Here is a 16,623-nt window from a genome sequence, read left to right as displayed (position 1 = left end):
ACCTTTTTAAACAATCGAGGCCCTTGTATGTTTTAATTTCAGGCATCATCGCCGTGGTGATCTTCACCATCTTGTGCATCCTGGTGTTTGTGATTCGCCACATGTTCCGTCACAAAGGCTCCTATCATACCAACGAGGCGAAGGGGGCGGAGTCGGCAGACTGCGCCGACGCGGCGATCATCGTCAATGATCCTGCTTTCACCGAAACCATCGACGAAAGCAAGAAGGAGTGGTTCATCTGATCAGCGGACAGTGGACACCATGACATTAGGATGTAGTAACTAAGCACGGGGGATAGTGGTGAGGAGGACATCCGAGGCTTTTGTGGATGTGCCGAGCAGTTTATCTAAAAACTTCACTGACAGGGGACACCATGGCATTACAATGTTGTTATGAGGCATAGGGCACAGTGATGACTCACTGAGTCCAATGGATATGTGGAGCGGTTTATCTTGACTTCATTTACAGTGGACGGCGTGACAGCATGACAGTCTTCAGACGTTCGAGTGGTGCATTGTGGGCAGAGGTGCCCTTAAGATACCAGCCTTGGATGTGTGACGACTTGTGAGGAATTATAAGTAAATGAGTCCTACAAGGAGATGCTCCGCTTCACTTGGACTGCTTTGTGTGAGTGTGTGTACTGTGTTTGTGTGTGTGTGTGTGTGTGTGTGTGTGTGTGTGTGTGTGTGTGTGTGTGTGTGTGTGTGTGTGTGTGTGTGTGTGTGCCCCTGTGTGAGTATGTTTACATTTGCTGTTATTACTATTTTTTTTATTTATTATGATTTATTACAGGTATATTTTCTATTATTTATATTTTATATTTGATTTACTTTTCAATTTATCATTATTATCAGTATTATTATCATTATTGTTATTATTTATTTTTATTATCATTATTATTGTTTGAAATTATATTTTGTTCACAAAGGCTCACATGTATTTTATTTTTTCTTTAATTTTAGTTCAGATATAAATATCTCAGCTCATATGCCTTCATAGAGGATGTTGGTTTTATGCACATACTGACAGAAAAATTTATATGGTCATGATAAATATTGATTTTTGATATTTATGGTCCGTTTATCCTCCACTTCACTCACAGTGTAGCAATGCTCAAAGACTCAAAAATGTAGGTTTATATTTGATCTTATTTCAGTCTTTGGTCTCATTTTTTTCATTAGCCTTAATTTTTGTACTTATTTTATTTCACTGAAATGCTTAGTTTTAGTCTTAGATTTAGTTTTAGCTACAGTATTCTTGGTATGTGTGGGTGTGTGTGTGTGTGTGTGTGTGTGTGTGGGTAGGTATGTGTGTATGTGTAGTTGTAGGAGATGGCGCAGTTGAACTTAAATAAAAACTCTTACTACAGCCACTACTTTGACAGCATCCTTTGGACTGTGAATGGAGAAAAAGGAAAACAGTGACACTTGTATTTATTTTTGCATCCACATAACGGGAGCGACCGTCTGCATCTTTAAGGTTTAGCTCACACTGTACGCTGTTCTGCTTTGGGCTTTGCTGCCAAATGAGTCCCTCAGCGGTTAGTTCAGCTTTTCAAGAATGAAACGGACCATGACTCGGCTCCTTTTAGTCCATCATTTTGGATTTTGCAATGTGAAAAAGTGGTAAAAGCACTTGTTCTTTCCCCATAATGCATCAGAGTATCATAATTGTAATTAAAAGGGGCATCAATGAATGTATGACCTCTATTGCCCCCTATCAGTGACCAAGAAGAATTGCAACGACACTACGCCTGCATAGCCCCCACACACATTGTCCCTTTAGTTACGGTGGCCTGCTACTAACAAACAAGGCAGTCACGTAAAAACTGACTTAATGCACATTTAAGTATGATTGCAAACTTTTTAACCCCACCACGACTGTGCTACTTACCTAAACCATATCAAAAAGAAGTTTTTATTAACATTTTGGATGGACTGAAAGGACTCGCAGCTCCTGGTAAATCTGGCAGACTTCTTAAAAGCTGAACTGGCCCTTTGACTTTCATGATGCAAGATGAATGAAACTTCTGGAAAAAAGAATGCCTGCCTACCCATGTACTAACCTACAGCTTACATCCTAGAAGACATTTGATTGTACTGTTATTGTATTTATTTGATGCACCGCATTAATTTTCCATGTATGTTTAGAGAGTAACAGCATGCTGTTATTGTACAACAGATGCATTGTTTTTTTGTTTTTTATTTTTTGTTTTCCAACACCCACACTGTAGCATCAATTTTTTTCCCTCTTGTTATGTGTCTGTTCTGGCTGTGTCTTGAAACATGTGATGCTTTCTCTTGAAATAACCAGTAAAATCACCAAAAATCTGACACTGGATGATCCATCCCTTCTAGAAATGGACTGTTCAAAATTAAAAAAAAAAAAAAGGACAAAAAACAGTAAGGATTCAAAATGAAAACTTAAGGCATGTGACGGCTGTCTAATCCAACCAGATGACAGCAGGTGCAAATCCAGACACTGGAGGTCATCAAATAAATGAAATGAAATAGGAGCAGAAGGCAAAGTAGTATTCACAAAAAAATGAGTTGTACACCATCTACATCAATCAATATTAACTGTACTTCCATCCAACTCACACACACAAATACAGTGAATAAAATGTTTCCATTAGCTGGCTGTATAAATCAACCTCCTGAATGTTAAGGGGCAAAATGCCACCAGAAATAATGTCATTTAAGAACTGATCAGCACTGAGGTTGCCTCTTGAGGGTTGACTAATGTTGGTCATACTTAGTCAGATTGAACTTTGGTAGAGTGTTGGCTTGTCTAGTTCCCTGGGTGTTATGTGAGACCACCTGGTGGTCAGACCTCCTCTAGAGAGGTAGACGGTCTCTCATCTATTAAATAAATGCACTTGGCAGTGTTCTAAATGCTTCAACTCTAAACGTCCAGCTGTGATGGAGTTGTATACCTGGTAGCAATGTTTATGATACTCAGCACGGACCAACTGACGCTCCTCCACACACAAAGAGACTGAGCGTGAAGAAACAGCTGTATTTGTGGCGGACATATTTTACAGACATTTCATAAAGTCTGTAGCCATCTTTGAAAAGTCACGCAGTAATATTAAACCATTTATGAGGCTTATCATGTCAAATATGAGTAGCCCAAAATATCACTATAGGCAGTTATTTATTTTTCTTCATTTTATTTTATTTTCACATTTTAGTGAGTTTACTGTCTAGAATATTGAGGAAACATTACAAAAAAATAAGCATTTCTATTCAGTTTATGTAATTTGATGCAACATAATGTGGACAAAATAAATCAATACTTATACTAACAACAATACTAACAACAAATTATCATTATTATTATTATTTTCATTATTATTATTATTGTTATTATTACAAAACCCTTGAATGGAAACCCAGCTATCAATATCTAGACCTGATAATTTGTGGACCCTACAACACTGTCTATAAATTGGAACATTATAAATAATGAAGGAAATTAAATAAATAAAAAAAGTAAAAATAATAAAAAGATTTCCTTGACAGCGGAGCACACACTGGTAGCTGCACTGGGGTCAGGCACGCGAGGGCTGAACTGTGTGTTTGATTTTGTGTGTAAATGTAGTTTCAGCAGGTTTCAGTCATAGTGAGGGGTGAGGTCCATCTTGACCGCAGGCCAGTGGCTGGATTTACACAAACCTATCTGGTTATTGTTTCAAATCTGATCATCCACAACAACAGAAACTCCAGTGTTTCCTTGTTAACACAGCTTGTCAACACAGGTTCTGTTCAGATTCACCTGTTAAGGTACACAAGTGCCGAAGCCGTGTTTTCTTTATTAGTACATGTGACAGAGTATGTGTGCCTTCAGAAATCATCCAGTTCTGCCTTCTGTTCCACAGCACCCAGGCTGCATTTACACAGGAAACAGGATCACACCGTCAACACTTTGAATGTACAGATATAATCCTCTTAGGCATCTACAGAGGGGAAAAGGCTTGTCCTAATGCTAAAAACCATATGACCAACGCCTCACTTAATCAAGTGCTGTGTGATTTAAGAAACAGCATATTCTATTTTTGAAGGAAACAACTCCACAAAGACACCACAAAGTCATCAGATTACTGAGAGAAGAGTTCCAGGGGAGATTACAATATTCAGGGCGTTTGAAAGTGATTTCAAAGTAAACTTTTCCGACTACTCATAATCATGAAATGCTAGTTCAGTATTAACTGATGATTCTCTGATGACAAGGACTTGCTGATCAGTTTGTATAATACAGGTTTGCAGGATTTATAACAGAGGGCCTGGTTGGATTAACATGCGCAACAGATTTGTTTCCACTCTGGTGTCTAATGGCTTTTTCTTAACCAAATGTTTGGAAAAAATCTCATTCCCATTCCTTTGTAAAAGCAGCCTACAATTTTGTTACCATCACATATATGTATGTATAGATTTATATATACACACGAACACACATAGTCATTACTGTAGCTGTACATGTAAAAACATGCAATGGATGGTGGTTTCATTTTTTTCCAGTTTAGAAGGTAAGGTAGGAATCAAATATGAATCAAATTAAAATTAAAAATGGAAAAGGAAAAGTGGATTTTTGGTCAAAATATTGCTCTTCCTGTTTATCTCTGGTAGCTTGTGCTGAGTCGGTAAGACTTACAACCAGCTTGCATTGGGAGGAGTACTGTTTGGAAAAAAAAAATGGATTCAACACATATCATTTTCAGACTGACAACCGTGCACTTTTAAAGCAATATACATAAACTTTCAGTTACAGGGAACAAAAAAAAAATAATAAAATAAAAAATAAAAATAAAATAAAACACAAATAAAAATAACCAAACATGTTAGATGACACAGCATGACCAGCTATTTTTTAATATTTTTTTCTCCAGCCAGGAAATGTATCACACCCCACTATTTGCACAATGCAATGCTTTATTATCATGTATGCAGACGATGGTAGACTCTTCATTAGGGATCAGTTGCTTATCAAGTTGTATTTCTGTTCCATAGGCATGTGATGTACTGAGACTTCCTGACCTCAACTCCAAGCACACAGCACTACCATCCACATTTGACTCTTTTTAGTGCAACTATTTCATATTTTCTACATTTCTTACACATATACATTCTTTACCGATTTGTTTCTTTCCTTCATTTGTTGATTTCATTGCAATCTGGATTCTCCTTTTGAAGTGGCTTATCATCATGTTACCTGAAGTGAACCTCATTCTGCTGGTACTGCAGTTCACTTAGACCAGGCCTGAGACTCAATAATGTAATGTGATTTTTGTCTTATTAGTAATCAATAAACAAGCCTTGCCATAATGACTGTTGGCCTTGTTTGTCTTAATATAGTGGTTTCAGTTTGGGTTCCAGGGGTCCAAAAACTATTTTTGCAAATGAAACAAATTAAATTACTGGGAAAAGTTACAGATATAGATATATACACACTTCACTTCAAATGGGTGTCTACGGCTGACTGAAAGTCAACTTGGAGTCCTAAAAGACTGTCTAAAAACATGTATGGCCACAGATACATCATAATAAAAATATAGATTTATTGGCTGTGACAGACAATATAAAACAACGTAATAAAAATATTTTTTACTATAAAATAAAAGTACACTAAAAATCAGAAAGAAAAGACAGATTGCTGCTGTTATGTTAAAACGGTAGATCTCCAATCTTGGGAATTCCGTGCCTCCACCGCTGCTTTTAAGCAACGCCCACTGGATAAAGTCAGAAACGCATGGTGGTCAAACTGGAAACAAGGCTGATTTTCTGAAGAGTCGACATTTTCAGGAAATCCACTAACATTTACAATGTTGCTTCCAATAACATCCTTACATATTACTGGACTTACACTTGACTTTAACAAAAGTTTTTAGTTCTGGAATTGCTGACAAAAGGTACGTTATGGATGGAGTGAACTGAAATGAATATGAATGCAGCCCATTAGGTCACTGCAGGAAGCAGATCTTTGCTTGATTTTAATGTTAGCAGAAGAAGACAATCTTCATGGGGGAATCAGTCTGACTTGATCAGGCTGCCAAAGTAAGCAGTTATGGTCTTCAGCTTGTTGTTGAGGAAGTTCTGCTCCACCTCCACCTTTCCTCCTGGACCAGCCAGAGAAGCGATCTGGGATGAAACAAAAATCCAGATAAATCAGTACATAGGCTTCTCACTTGGGACACAAATCTCCTCCCAACCAGGTCTTGCTCCATCATGAAGGCCACTGGAGAATTGGCTGTACTCCAATAATGTCTAAACATAAAAGTATTGTATCTTAAAAGGTTGTGGTGTAGATAATGTACAGATGGTGACAAGTTAACAGACAAATATCTTTTGGAAGAATGGTATTCTGTCCCTCCAGCAGACACCTGGAGAATCTATGAAGAGGAGCACTGAAGCTGTTCTGGCTTAATCTATCAGCCGTCTGTATGAATCAAACATTCTGTGTTCCTGAACTCTCCTGAGCTTCAACTACCTCATCACACACACATATACACACACACACACACACACACACACACACACACACACACAGAGGCATGAATGAGCATCCAGACCTGGTCCATGTCAGCGTTGCGAGGCAGGAAGTACACGATGTTATCTGATATCAGTCTGGACAAGCGGAAGATCTCAAAAGTGTCACCCGTTAAGAAGAAACACCAGATGTTGTGGCCATAGCTCATTTACATTGACACTGTTATCTTACTTACATGTACACAAATGGTCACCTGTGAATTAGGACCTATAGACACTATTTACTATTTACTTTAAGGCATGTCTACTAAGAAAGTCAAAGGGAATGAAGGGTAAGTAATATTTAAGGTAGAGCTTTCACTGCTTATATTCCTGTAGGATTGTATGAGCATCAACCACCACCACTGGCTTTAAATACAACAAATAATGTTCTTTCACTATGCTGAAATCATACCTCAAAAAGCCAAACTTAACACTTTGTAAGACCTTCTTTAAGATCTTAAGATCTACAATGCAAATGAACAACCACATTAAGCAGCACAGCAGAAAAAGCACCAAATTTCTGATTGAACATAACTAATCAAATTTGTCAAACTACAAATAGGGAGAAGTAAAGAACATGAAGTACAGCTGCATTTAGATTGTATGCAAAATGCTTTGTTGTAAATGGGCCAAACATGTAATGTAACACGTCAAAGGATATCCATCAAGCTCTATCATGGTCTTGATGTCAAACACATCGGCGGTCAGGTAGTCTGGTCCTCCCCATGGTGGGGCCAAGAAAACCACATCACCATGGAGACCGGGTGCCAGCTGCAAGAAATCCCCCTGTAGGAAGTCTATTTGGTCAGCAACGCCATAAACCCTGGCGTTGTGGCGTGCCAAGTCCAGGCGCACCGGGTCGATGTCGATGGCCAGAACTGAAAGGGAAACACAAAACAACAGGCAAGTGAAGGGGCAGTAAACATTCATTCAGTAATAGTTTTTTTCCAACTACTGTTTTAGGGTGGTGGGCTGAGGCCTATCCCATGATGCTCTGATGCACCCTGACCGACATCAGTCCATTATTGGACTGACAACGATGGACAGATAGTCCCATCGATACCTGTGGGCCTTTTGGAGTCTCGAGTCCACCCGATTGGCAGGAGGAGACCCAGAAGAACATTAAGTTCCCACTGTGGCCCAAAATTACACAACTTTTCACTGTGTAAACTAACAGGAGTGCTTGACTGGCCAGACTCAGTGTGACTCAGCACGTAAGCCCAGCGCTACCGGGATCTGCGTCTCCATCACAACATGGCTAGCCGCCTGAAGGTGTGTCTTTAACTAACAGCAAAACCCTGCCAGTAGCCTGTGGGTATACTGACTAATGTTTCCTCCCTTCTCCAGAGCCACACACAAGTGCTTTATTTTCAGGAAAATCAACAAGACCAGCTCGAGATGGCTGCTTCACATGGACAATGTTAGTGTAGCAGAGATTCACTGAAAGAAATCATTTTTTACAAGCTTAGATTATCAACTATTAAACAATTTTCATGAGTGTCACTATAGGGAAATGCAAATCAGCATGGCATGTTTTGACTCAGTGTGGCCCAAAGTGCCAGCGGAATAACAGCCTAAGTTGCAGCGACTCAGTGCAATGAATGTGTGAAACAAGTCGGAAAACACACTCTGCTACATTCCTACAAAGTGACCCATTTGTAAAATTCCGATATTCTCTGACTTCCCTAAGGCCTTTTGCATCTCTGGAATGTCATGAATTTGCCAAAGGATTGGGAATTTAATGGACTAGTTTGGAATAAAAACCATCTAGTATCTATATATTGACAAATATTTATTTGATACACAAAAACACACATTTGTTGCAAAGAATCAAATTAAGTAATCAAACAATTGTAATAAAGACATGTACTGTAGGGTTGATATTTTGCAATTAAACTAAAAAAAAAAACTACCTTTAAAATAGCCTTCAAAATTTACATTGTACCTTCAAACTACCTTCAAAATTTACATTGTAGATTCTAACTGAAGGAATCAAAACTATGAATGAACACATGTGGAGTTATGTACTTAAAAAAAGGTGAAATAACTGAAAACATGTTTTATATTCTAGTTTCTTCAAAATAGCCACCCTTTGCTCTGATTACTGCTTTGCACACTCTTGGCATTCTCTGGATGAGCTTCAAGAGGTAGTCACCTGAAATGGTTTTCCAACAGTCTTGAAGGAGTTCCCAGAGGTGTTTAGCACTTGTTGGCCCCTTTGCCTTCACTCTGCGGTCCAGCTCACCCCAAACCATCTGGATTGGGTTCAGGTCCGGTGACTGTGGAGGCCAGGTCATCTGCCGCAGCACTCCATCACTCTCCTTCTTGGTCAAATGGCCCTTACACAGCCTGGAGGTGTGTTTGGGGTCATTGTCCTGTTGAAAAATAAATGATGGTCCAACTAAACGCAAACCGGATGGGATGGCATGTCGCTGCAGGATGCTGTGGTAGCCATGCTGGTTCAGTGTGCCTTCAATTTTGAATAAATCCCCAACAGTGTCACCAGCAAAACACCCCCACACCATCACACCTCCTCCTCCATGCTTCACAGTGGGAACCAGGCATGTGGAATCCATCCGTTCACCTTTTCTGCGTCTCACAAAGACAGGGCGGTTGGAACCAAAGATCTCAAATTTGGACTCATCAGACCAAAGCACAGATTTCCACTGGTCTAATGTCCATTCCTTGTGTTTCTTGGCCCAAACAAATCTCTTCTGCTTGTTGCCTTTCCTTAGCAGTGGTTTCCTAGCAGCTATTTTGACCATGAAGGCCTGATTGGCGCAGTCTCCTCTTAACAGTTGTTCTAGAGATGGGTCTGCTGCTAGAACTCTGTTTGGCATTTAACTGGTCTCTGATCTGAGCTGCTGTTAACTTGCGATTTCTGAGGCTGGTGACTCGGATGAACTTGTCCTCAGAAGCAGAGGTGACTCTTGGTCTTCCTTTCCTGGGTCGGTCCTCATGTGTGTCAGTTTCGTTGTAGCGCTTGATGGTTTTTGCGACTCCACTTGGGGACACATTTAAAGTTTTTGCAATTTTCCGGACTGACTGACCTTCATTTCTTAAAGTAATGATGGCCACTCATTTTTCTTTAGTTAGCTGATTGGTTCTTGCCATAATATGAATTTTAACAGTTGTCCAATAGGGCTGTCGGCTGTGTAGTAACCTGACTTCTGCACAACACAACTGATGGTCCCAACCTCATTGATAACGCGAAGAAATTCCACTAATTAACCCTGATAAGGCACACCTATGAAGTGAAAACCATTTCAGGTGACTACCTCTTGAAGCTCATCGAGAGAATGCCAAGAGTGTGCAAAGCAGTAATCAGAGCAAAGGGTGGCTATTTTGAAGAAACTAGAATATAAAACATGTTTTCAGTTATTTCACCTTTTTTTAAGTACATAACTCCACATGTGTTCATTCATAGTTTTGATTCCTTCAGTTAGAATCTACAATGTAAATAGTCATGAAAATAAAGAAAACGCATTGAATGAGAAGGTGTGTCCAAACTTTTGGCCTGTACTGTGTATATATATATATATATATATATATATATATAAACTGACATAAAAATATCCTACTTCTCAGATCTGTCATATCCATTTTCAGGTTTGAGCCAGTTTGTGCTGATCATTATGTTTCATGTGGGTTGCCAGGTAGAGCAAGAGAAGCATTATATGTTAAGCAGATCAGACTGTCTCTGAATCTTATCCGGAAACATGTATTTCGCACTAAACAGTCAGACCTTTAAAATGTTAGGTGGCCAAGATTACAACAAAGAAAAAGTTCTCACTTATAACTACACACACACACACACACACACACACACACACACACTCACAAACACACACACACACACACACACACACACACACACACACACACACACACACACACACGGCCTACCTCTCTTGCCAGTTAGAGCAAACTGGATGGCGTTTCCTCCGACCCCGCAGAAGGCATCTATGACCAGGTGGGAGTTGGAGAACTTGTGGTCGACCCTGAGGGCGATGTGCTCAGCAATCTTCTCTGGTGTGACGGAGAACCAGCCCTCTGAAACACACCACACAGCAACATCAATGATATGATACATATGTGTGTGAGAGAGACAGACAAACACACAGAGAGAAAGACAAAGTGGGAGATACATGTATGTCTGTTCAAAAAAAGAAAAAACAGAAGAAAAAAACTGTACCATAAAAAACAGGTTCTTACGTCCAATCTCTTAAAGGTGAAGAAAAATATGGACACACAATGAACATAATGCAAATCAAAGTTTATTTTCTTGTTTGAACATGATGAATAACTAAATCTCTGCTGACAGCTGAGGGACTTGTGAAAACTGTTTTGAGTAATTTAGAACACTGTATATAGAGAAAAGCTCAGATTTCATAGTATAGTACTTAGAAAAGAAATGACAATACATATGACAGTATGTATTTCATGAGAAAATGTTCACTAAACCCCTTTCAGCTTATTTTGTGCTTAGTGTACTATTTATAACTTTTTAGGTTTCAATTTAGGATTGTTCGGGATGTTTTATCAAACTGAAGCCGCTATGGGATAAAATGTGATGAATGACGTCATGCGTGCTGTGTGTGACTCACCGCGGTCCAGCCTGACTCCCTCATCGAAGCGGGAGAAGAGCCGGTAGCGCTGAGCCCAGTATTTAGCCAGCTCGGGCTCAGCTGCCATCTCCGCCGGCATCTCTCCACATCCACCCCTCCGCCGCACCCTCGCTCGCTTGGTCCTCTTCTTCTGCTTCTCCACGCCCTTCACACCCTCAGACCGCTCTACAAACAGTTCACTTCATCACATTAGGTCTAATACCAATGATTTTGAATGTTTTGCCAGTTTTACATTGCAACAAACCGCTGTGCTAATTATGCAAAGGTACTACAGGTTTCACAATATATAATCCAAATCCCTTGATTTACATATTTGAACTGAACTGCAGAGCTGATAATTGGCTGTGTAAATCAAACATTTTCCAAGGGACTATTTTCTAGTGAAGAGACTGTTTGACTGCACCAATTTCAGCTATCTCAACACATAACAGTGCTGCTGCTTTCAGGAAAACTAATGTGGACGACTTTCTTTACGGTGATGGAATGCTGGTGAGAGGAAAGTTTGAAGCCTCTGAAAATTCATTTTCATACAATACTGGAATGAAAGGAAACCAACGGCTGGATGAAAGAAAAATGATATCAGAGCTGTAGAATACAACCGCTCACTTTGGAAAAAAGATGATCAATTTATTCAGATATTAGATATTACGCTGAATAAGATTTTAAGGACCCAACCCAGTGTGTTGTTGGTGGTCCTGAAGACATCTGATGATGGGATTTGGATGGACATGGGGCTGAGCAGAAAATGTCTGAATGCTCATTTTGGGTAAAACAATTCTTTCAAAAAACCAAAAACCAACAAACAAAAAAAGGTGAAATATCAATAAAAAAATATACACCCTGTTTTTCTGTAATAAATGGAGATATAACAACATGTGAAATTTTTTTTCTTGCAACAGCAGCTGATACATAGTGTGTGCCTGCAGGTAAACATACCTGTGTTGTCTTCTGGTTGATCTGACAGCAGAAAGTCAGGGATTTCCAGACACACTAACTGTCTGCCGGGCTGCTCCTCCTCCTCTTCCTCCTCCTCCTCCTCCTCTTCATTCTCCTGGCCAGTGCTGACAGTCCAAGCAGAGGAGTTGAAGGAGGCACTGGACTGAGTCCTCCTGTCTGGTTCTGTACTAGGCAGAGGACTAGGATACTCTTCCTCTTCAGCCTCTTCATTTCTACCCAAAGTGATATTCATCTCTCCTGTCCTTTTCTCTTCATCCCTCTCTTGCTTTTCTGCCACATCTCCAAAAGGTGAGGATTCATCCTGCAGCTCCTGTTTGCCGTCTCCTCCTCCTGTTCCCATCTGATTCGGGTCACATGAGGTGATCTGTGTCTCTCTCTGGACCATCTGAAGGAAGTTCTGTACCTGGGAGACAAACAGTCACCATCAATTAAGTCTTCTCTATTTCATGTCCTAAGTCCTACCTGGTTGAACTCAACTGGGGACACGAATTGGCACAAACAGAGCTGATTTACAGTCTTGGTCAAATAGAACTGGGTAGAACTCACAAGGGCCGCTGGTTCGTGACCTTTGGTTTATGATTTCTTGATACATCCATGATTCATGACATGTTGGAGTATTTCCAGGTGGTTCCCCTTGCCAAGGCAACAGCTGTGCACATTCACTGAGCTCACCGAGTCAGCAGAGGAGTTTCTTTTGGTGGAGGCCTGACGTACGGCTATCAGAAACCATGTTCTGTTGTCACAAGACTTATTTAAGATTTTTTTTTTTTTTTTTTTTTTTTAAATAATGCCACTGATTAGCATTAGCTGCCATGTGTCTTTATTGCAGTAGTGGTTCAGTTAGGGAGTTTTTCCACCACACTGTATCTGTTCTGTTTGCATCGGCTCTACTTGCTTTTGGTGCTTTTTTTGTTTTCCATTGTATTTGATTTTGTTTCCATTGTTTCCATAGTATCTGTTCAGCTCAAGGTTCCTATGGACTAAAACTTTCATGGTGCACTGCACAATTCACACAGCCTGTGCTACATGGAGAAATCCTTTGATATAGTGTAGAGCAGAAATGAAGGGAGCCAATACAACCAAAAAAAAGAAAAAAGATCAAGAAAAGGAAAATGCTGTGGAAGAAACCTTGAGATATTTTATTTTGTCTCTCTCCTGGAAGATCAGGTCCTAATTCTGCACCCTCAGCACATGAATAAAAATAGTTGTACTCCTGCTGATCTACCTCAGCTTCCCTCTCATCCCAAGGTCAGCTGTCTGTGTGAGTGTGTTTCTGATATTTCCTTTGCCTGACACCCAGAACGAGTTGATCAACAGCTACAGCAAAGAAATGAGACTGGAGCAGAGCGAACGACCAGACTGCTTCTTCCGTCTTCATTAGGCTGTATTTTTAAATTTCTCATTTATTTTTAGATAAAGCCACAGTCAGTAACTTTTTAAATTCCCATTTTTCCTCTCTGTCAGTGGTATAAGACAACAGTGACTCCTTCAGATGTTGGAGGGCTTGCTGAGCCAGTACTTTTCAAGCCACCCCCCCACTGAAACACATACGTGTCCTGAGATATCTGATCCTTGTTTCTGTATTGTGGTGGCATGTTCTGTGCTGTATTTCATTTTTATGTGATGAGTACCGACTGGGGGAAAATGCTCGTTCATAAAGGACAGTAAACTATCTATTAAACCTGTGTCAGCCTCTATTGATTAGAAAAAATATAAAAATAAAGAATAAATAAAGAAAAAGAAGAAAGATGAACAAATTTGTTGCTGAAGTGAATCCAGTTTCTTACAAATCTGGACTGATCAGCTGGATCTGCTCCCATTTTGCCTCCCATACAAAAATTTTTTCCAGCAGCATCTTTTCAGTCACATTATAGGAGAAACCTGACTTTAAAAGCAAAATTTAATGTCAGCAAAATTTAGCTTTGGTAGAGTGTGAGGTTGTATAACTTACCTTGGTGGTGAAATCTCCTCATTGGTTGATCAGTGCTCCCCTGGGTTGATAGTCCACAATACTGTATTCCTATCTCCTCATTCACTTCCATTGTGCAGCAAAAAAGCTCCCAAAAACATCACTTGTACATAAATGAACACAAATATGGAGATTATGCCAAGAAAACAAACACAAGTCTTGGTACCCATGTTTTGAGGACATTAAATGGCACTTTTCCTGTTATTTTCCTACATCCAGCAGGTAGCGTCTGCAGGAAGCTTCCACATGGTAGCCTTGTGCCAGGAAGACACACCCTAATAGTACTTCCACAAATAATTGCAATTAAATGAGGAAAAATGGGTACCAGGACTTGTTGTTTTTTCTATTGGCACAATCCTCCTTGTTCATGTTTGTTTTTGTACTAAAAGTGTTTTGCTGCACTATTGAAGTGAAATGAGAGAAAGGAATGTAGTATTGTGGATTAGCAGTCCAGGGGAGTACAGAGCACCGTATGGGGATATTTCACCACCATGTGGACTCACATAACAGGGATCGATACAAGCCGGCAGCCTTGTATGCTTCTCTGTGTAAAAGCTTCAAATGTTGAGTGACAGTACCTTGTGGAGGGTGGTGCTGATGTGTGGCTGAGCGCTGCCCTCGTCCCGCTCAGTAAACCTGGTGTGTTTGTTGACACGGCTGGCTGCCCTCCTTCTACACCGCTGGCCCTGCCGCTTCTGGCTGGAGCTGGATTTAAACCTGAGCACAGTGTCAAACCTGGCACACACCAGCATATGCATAAATACAGGGGAGACAGCTGGTTCAATATGCATTTTGAGAACAGGAGCCTACACAACCCAAGACTTTATGTACGTTCATACATCCATCTATATAATTATTACGGTGAATATGCAGCATATTGCTGTAAATTCAGATACTTCAGATACAACATCATTCAAATATCTCTGTGGATGAACTGATGAAGCTTACACAGAGTGTGGGTTGCGTTTGAGTCCCAGTGTATTCCAAGCATCCTCTTCTGTCAGCTGAGGATTCTCGTCCAAATCGAGCTCATGACTGGAGGGAAATGATCATCATTAATTTCTACATCTTGAAGATGATTATTTAGTCTCGTTGTCTTATATACTCAACATGACATACAAGGAAACACAAGTTAAATGTGAGGATGAGCCTGGTTATGGTAACCCGGTACCTAAAGGCACATTGCACAGAAAATTCACTAATAATATGGCCATTTTTTTCACTTGGAAGTTTTACATGATAAATGCTTTATCTTTGTTGCACTGTTTACACTGTCACATTGCAATTATGTTGATTACACAGATGGCAAAGGATGGATCAAAAATGGAGCTGTTTTTTTCAGGTATGCTGGATTCTGCGAATCGTAAATTAGGGATTTTAATTTGGTATATATTTAGGTTATCACACTTAGTTTAACTTATAAACAAAACAAATGTCACCTCCTTTTCAGTTTAGCTTGTCCTCCTCCTGGATCTTTGTCGTCATCATCGTCTTCTTTGTCATTAGACATTCTCTTATGTCCAGATCCATTCTGACTGTCCAGGCTGCCACTGCCCTGCAGGGAACCTAGACCCATGAGAGGACAAAATACAGTCAACAACACAACTCAGACCAACTAGGAAAGCCTCAATCTATATTATATTAACTAAGTGACATGTGGATTATCTGACAGTCGTGCAGCCTCAGAGCTTGGTGTCCTTTGCAACACCTTAAGTGCACCTGGTGGTTTGAAAGCATTCAGCTTCTACTCTTGTGTGGATGAGACAAGAGCTGCCTACAAAAAACTTTCAGGTTTTAGGCTCATGCTGATCTTTAGGATAATCACAACTGCATCAGAATGGCACAAGTTTTTCTGTGTAGGTTTAAGATTACATGGCCATTTACAGAGGTGCTCACTCAAATAGCCATTTTTTGCAAGAATTTTGAAATAACCTGAAATACAATCCATCACTACACTATCTTTATGCTATCAAGCTTTGAGGGGTCTTGACAACATTTTTATTTGAGCAAACTACATCAACCTTAAAACCTTTACTGCACTTTGTCATATAGAACTAGTCTGGAAATGGCATTATTGGATAGTCCACCTATTGCACCAATATTTCCTACACCTACATATAACAGAGTCTGTATAATAGTTGTATGTGGTATTTACAGCTAACACTCTGATTGTCTAAAACCACTAACATCAACAACAGCATGAGCTGGATCATGAGAATATTATTATGGTATTCTTATACTGACTAGTTCTCCAGAATTCAAAAACCTAGGAATGTAGAAACCCTAACATAACTGGTTGTTTGGTCGTTAGACAAAGGATGAAGTCTAGCACAGAGCTTTTCAAACTTTTTCATATTCTGGACCCCAAACTTGAGCCTCATTGAGCCCTGGATCCCCACTTGAACTGATTTAGCCCACGGCACTCTGATAGGAAAAGATTTAGTGGTTTGTCTAAATTCTGAATTATGATTATAAAGTATTGTATCATATGAGCAGCGGTGACTGATGGTAGTCATTTTGAAATGGACTAATTGCCTCCTTC

General features: G+C 39.9%; 2 protein-coding genes across 2 annotated transcripts in view; one reads left to right on the top strand and one right to left on the bottom strand.

The window, feature by feature from the left end:
- LOC115375653 (contactin-associated protein-like 2) overlaps nucleotides 1-723 on the top strand; it is a 48,705-nt gene extending 47,982 nt beyond the window's left edge. The window contains exon 25 of the mRNA XM_030075129.1: nucleotides 43-723. Coding sequence (XP_029930989.1) covers nucleotides 43-242 — 200 coding nt within the window. The 3' untranslated portion in view covers nucleotides 243-723. The remainder of the gene's footprint in view (nucleotides 1-42) is intronic.
- A 4,810-nt stretch (nucleotides 724-5,533) lies between these two features.
- Nucleotides 5,534-16,623, bottom strand: part of tgs1 (trimethylguanosine synthase 1) — a 17,051-nt gene continuing 5,961 nt past the window's right edge. The window contains exons 7-15 of the mRNA XM_030073944.1: nucleotides 15,521-15,647; nucleotides 15,030-15,116; nucleotides 14,660-14,816; nucleotides 12,092-12,515; nucleotides 11,135-11,320; nucleotides 10,434-10,580; nucleotides 7,189-7,405; nucleotides 6,569-6,647; nucleotides 5,534-6,137 (exon numbers count right to left, since the gene is read on the bottom strand). Of these exons, the coding sequence (XP_029929804.1) occupies nucleotides 6,027-6,137; nucleotides 6,569-6,647; nucleotides 7,189-7,405; nucleotides 10,434-10,580; nucleotides 11,135-11,320; nucleotides 12,092-12,515; nucleotides 14,660-14,816; nucleotides 15,030-15,116; nucleotides 15,521-15,647 (1,535 nt within the window). The 3' untranslated portion in view covers nucleotides 5,534-6,026. The remainder of the gene's footprint in view (nucleotides 6,138-6,568; nucleotides 6,648-7,188; nucleotides 7,406-10,433; nucleotides 10,581-11,134; nucleotides 11,321-12,091; nucleotides 12,516-14,659; nucleotides 14,817-15,029; nucleotides 15,117-15,520; nucleotides 15,648-16,623) is intronic.

Source organism: Myripristis murdjan, chromosome 17, assembly GCF_902150065.1.
Source record: "Myripristis murdjan chromosome 17, fMyrMur1.1, whole genome shotgun sequence".
Lineage (NCBI taxonomy): Eukaryota > Metazoa > Chordata > Actinopteri > Holocentriformes > Holocentridae > Myripristis > Myripristis murdjan.
This window is presented reverse-complemented; position numbering and strand designations above follow the sequence as displayed.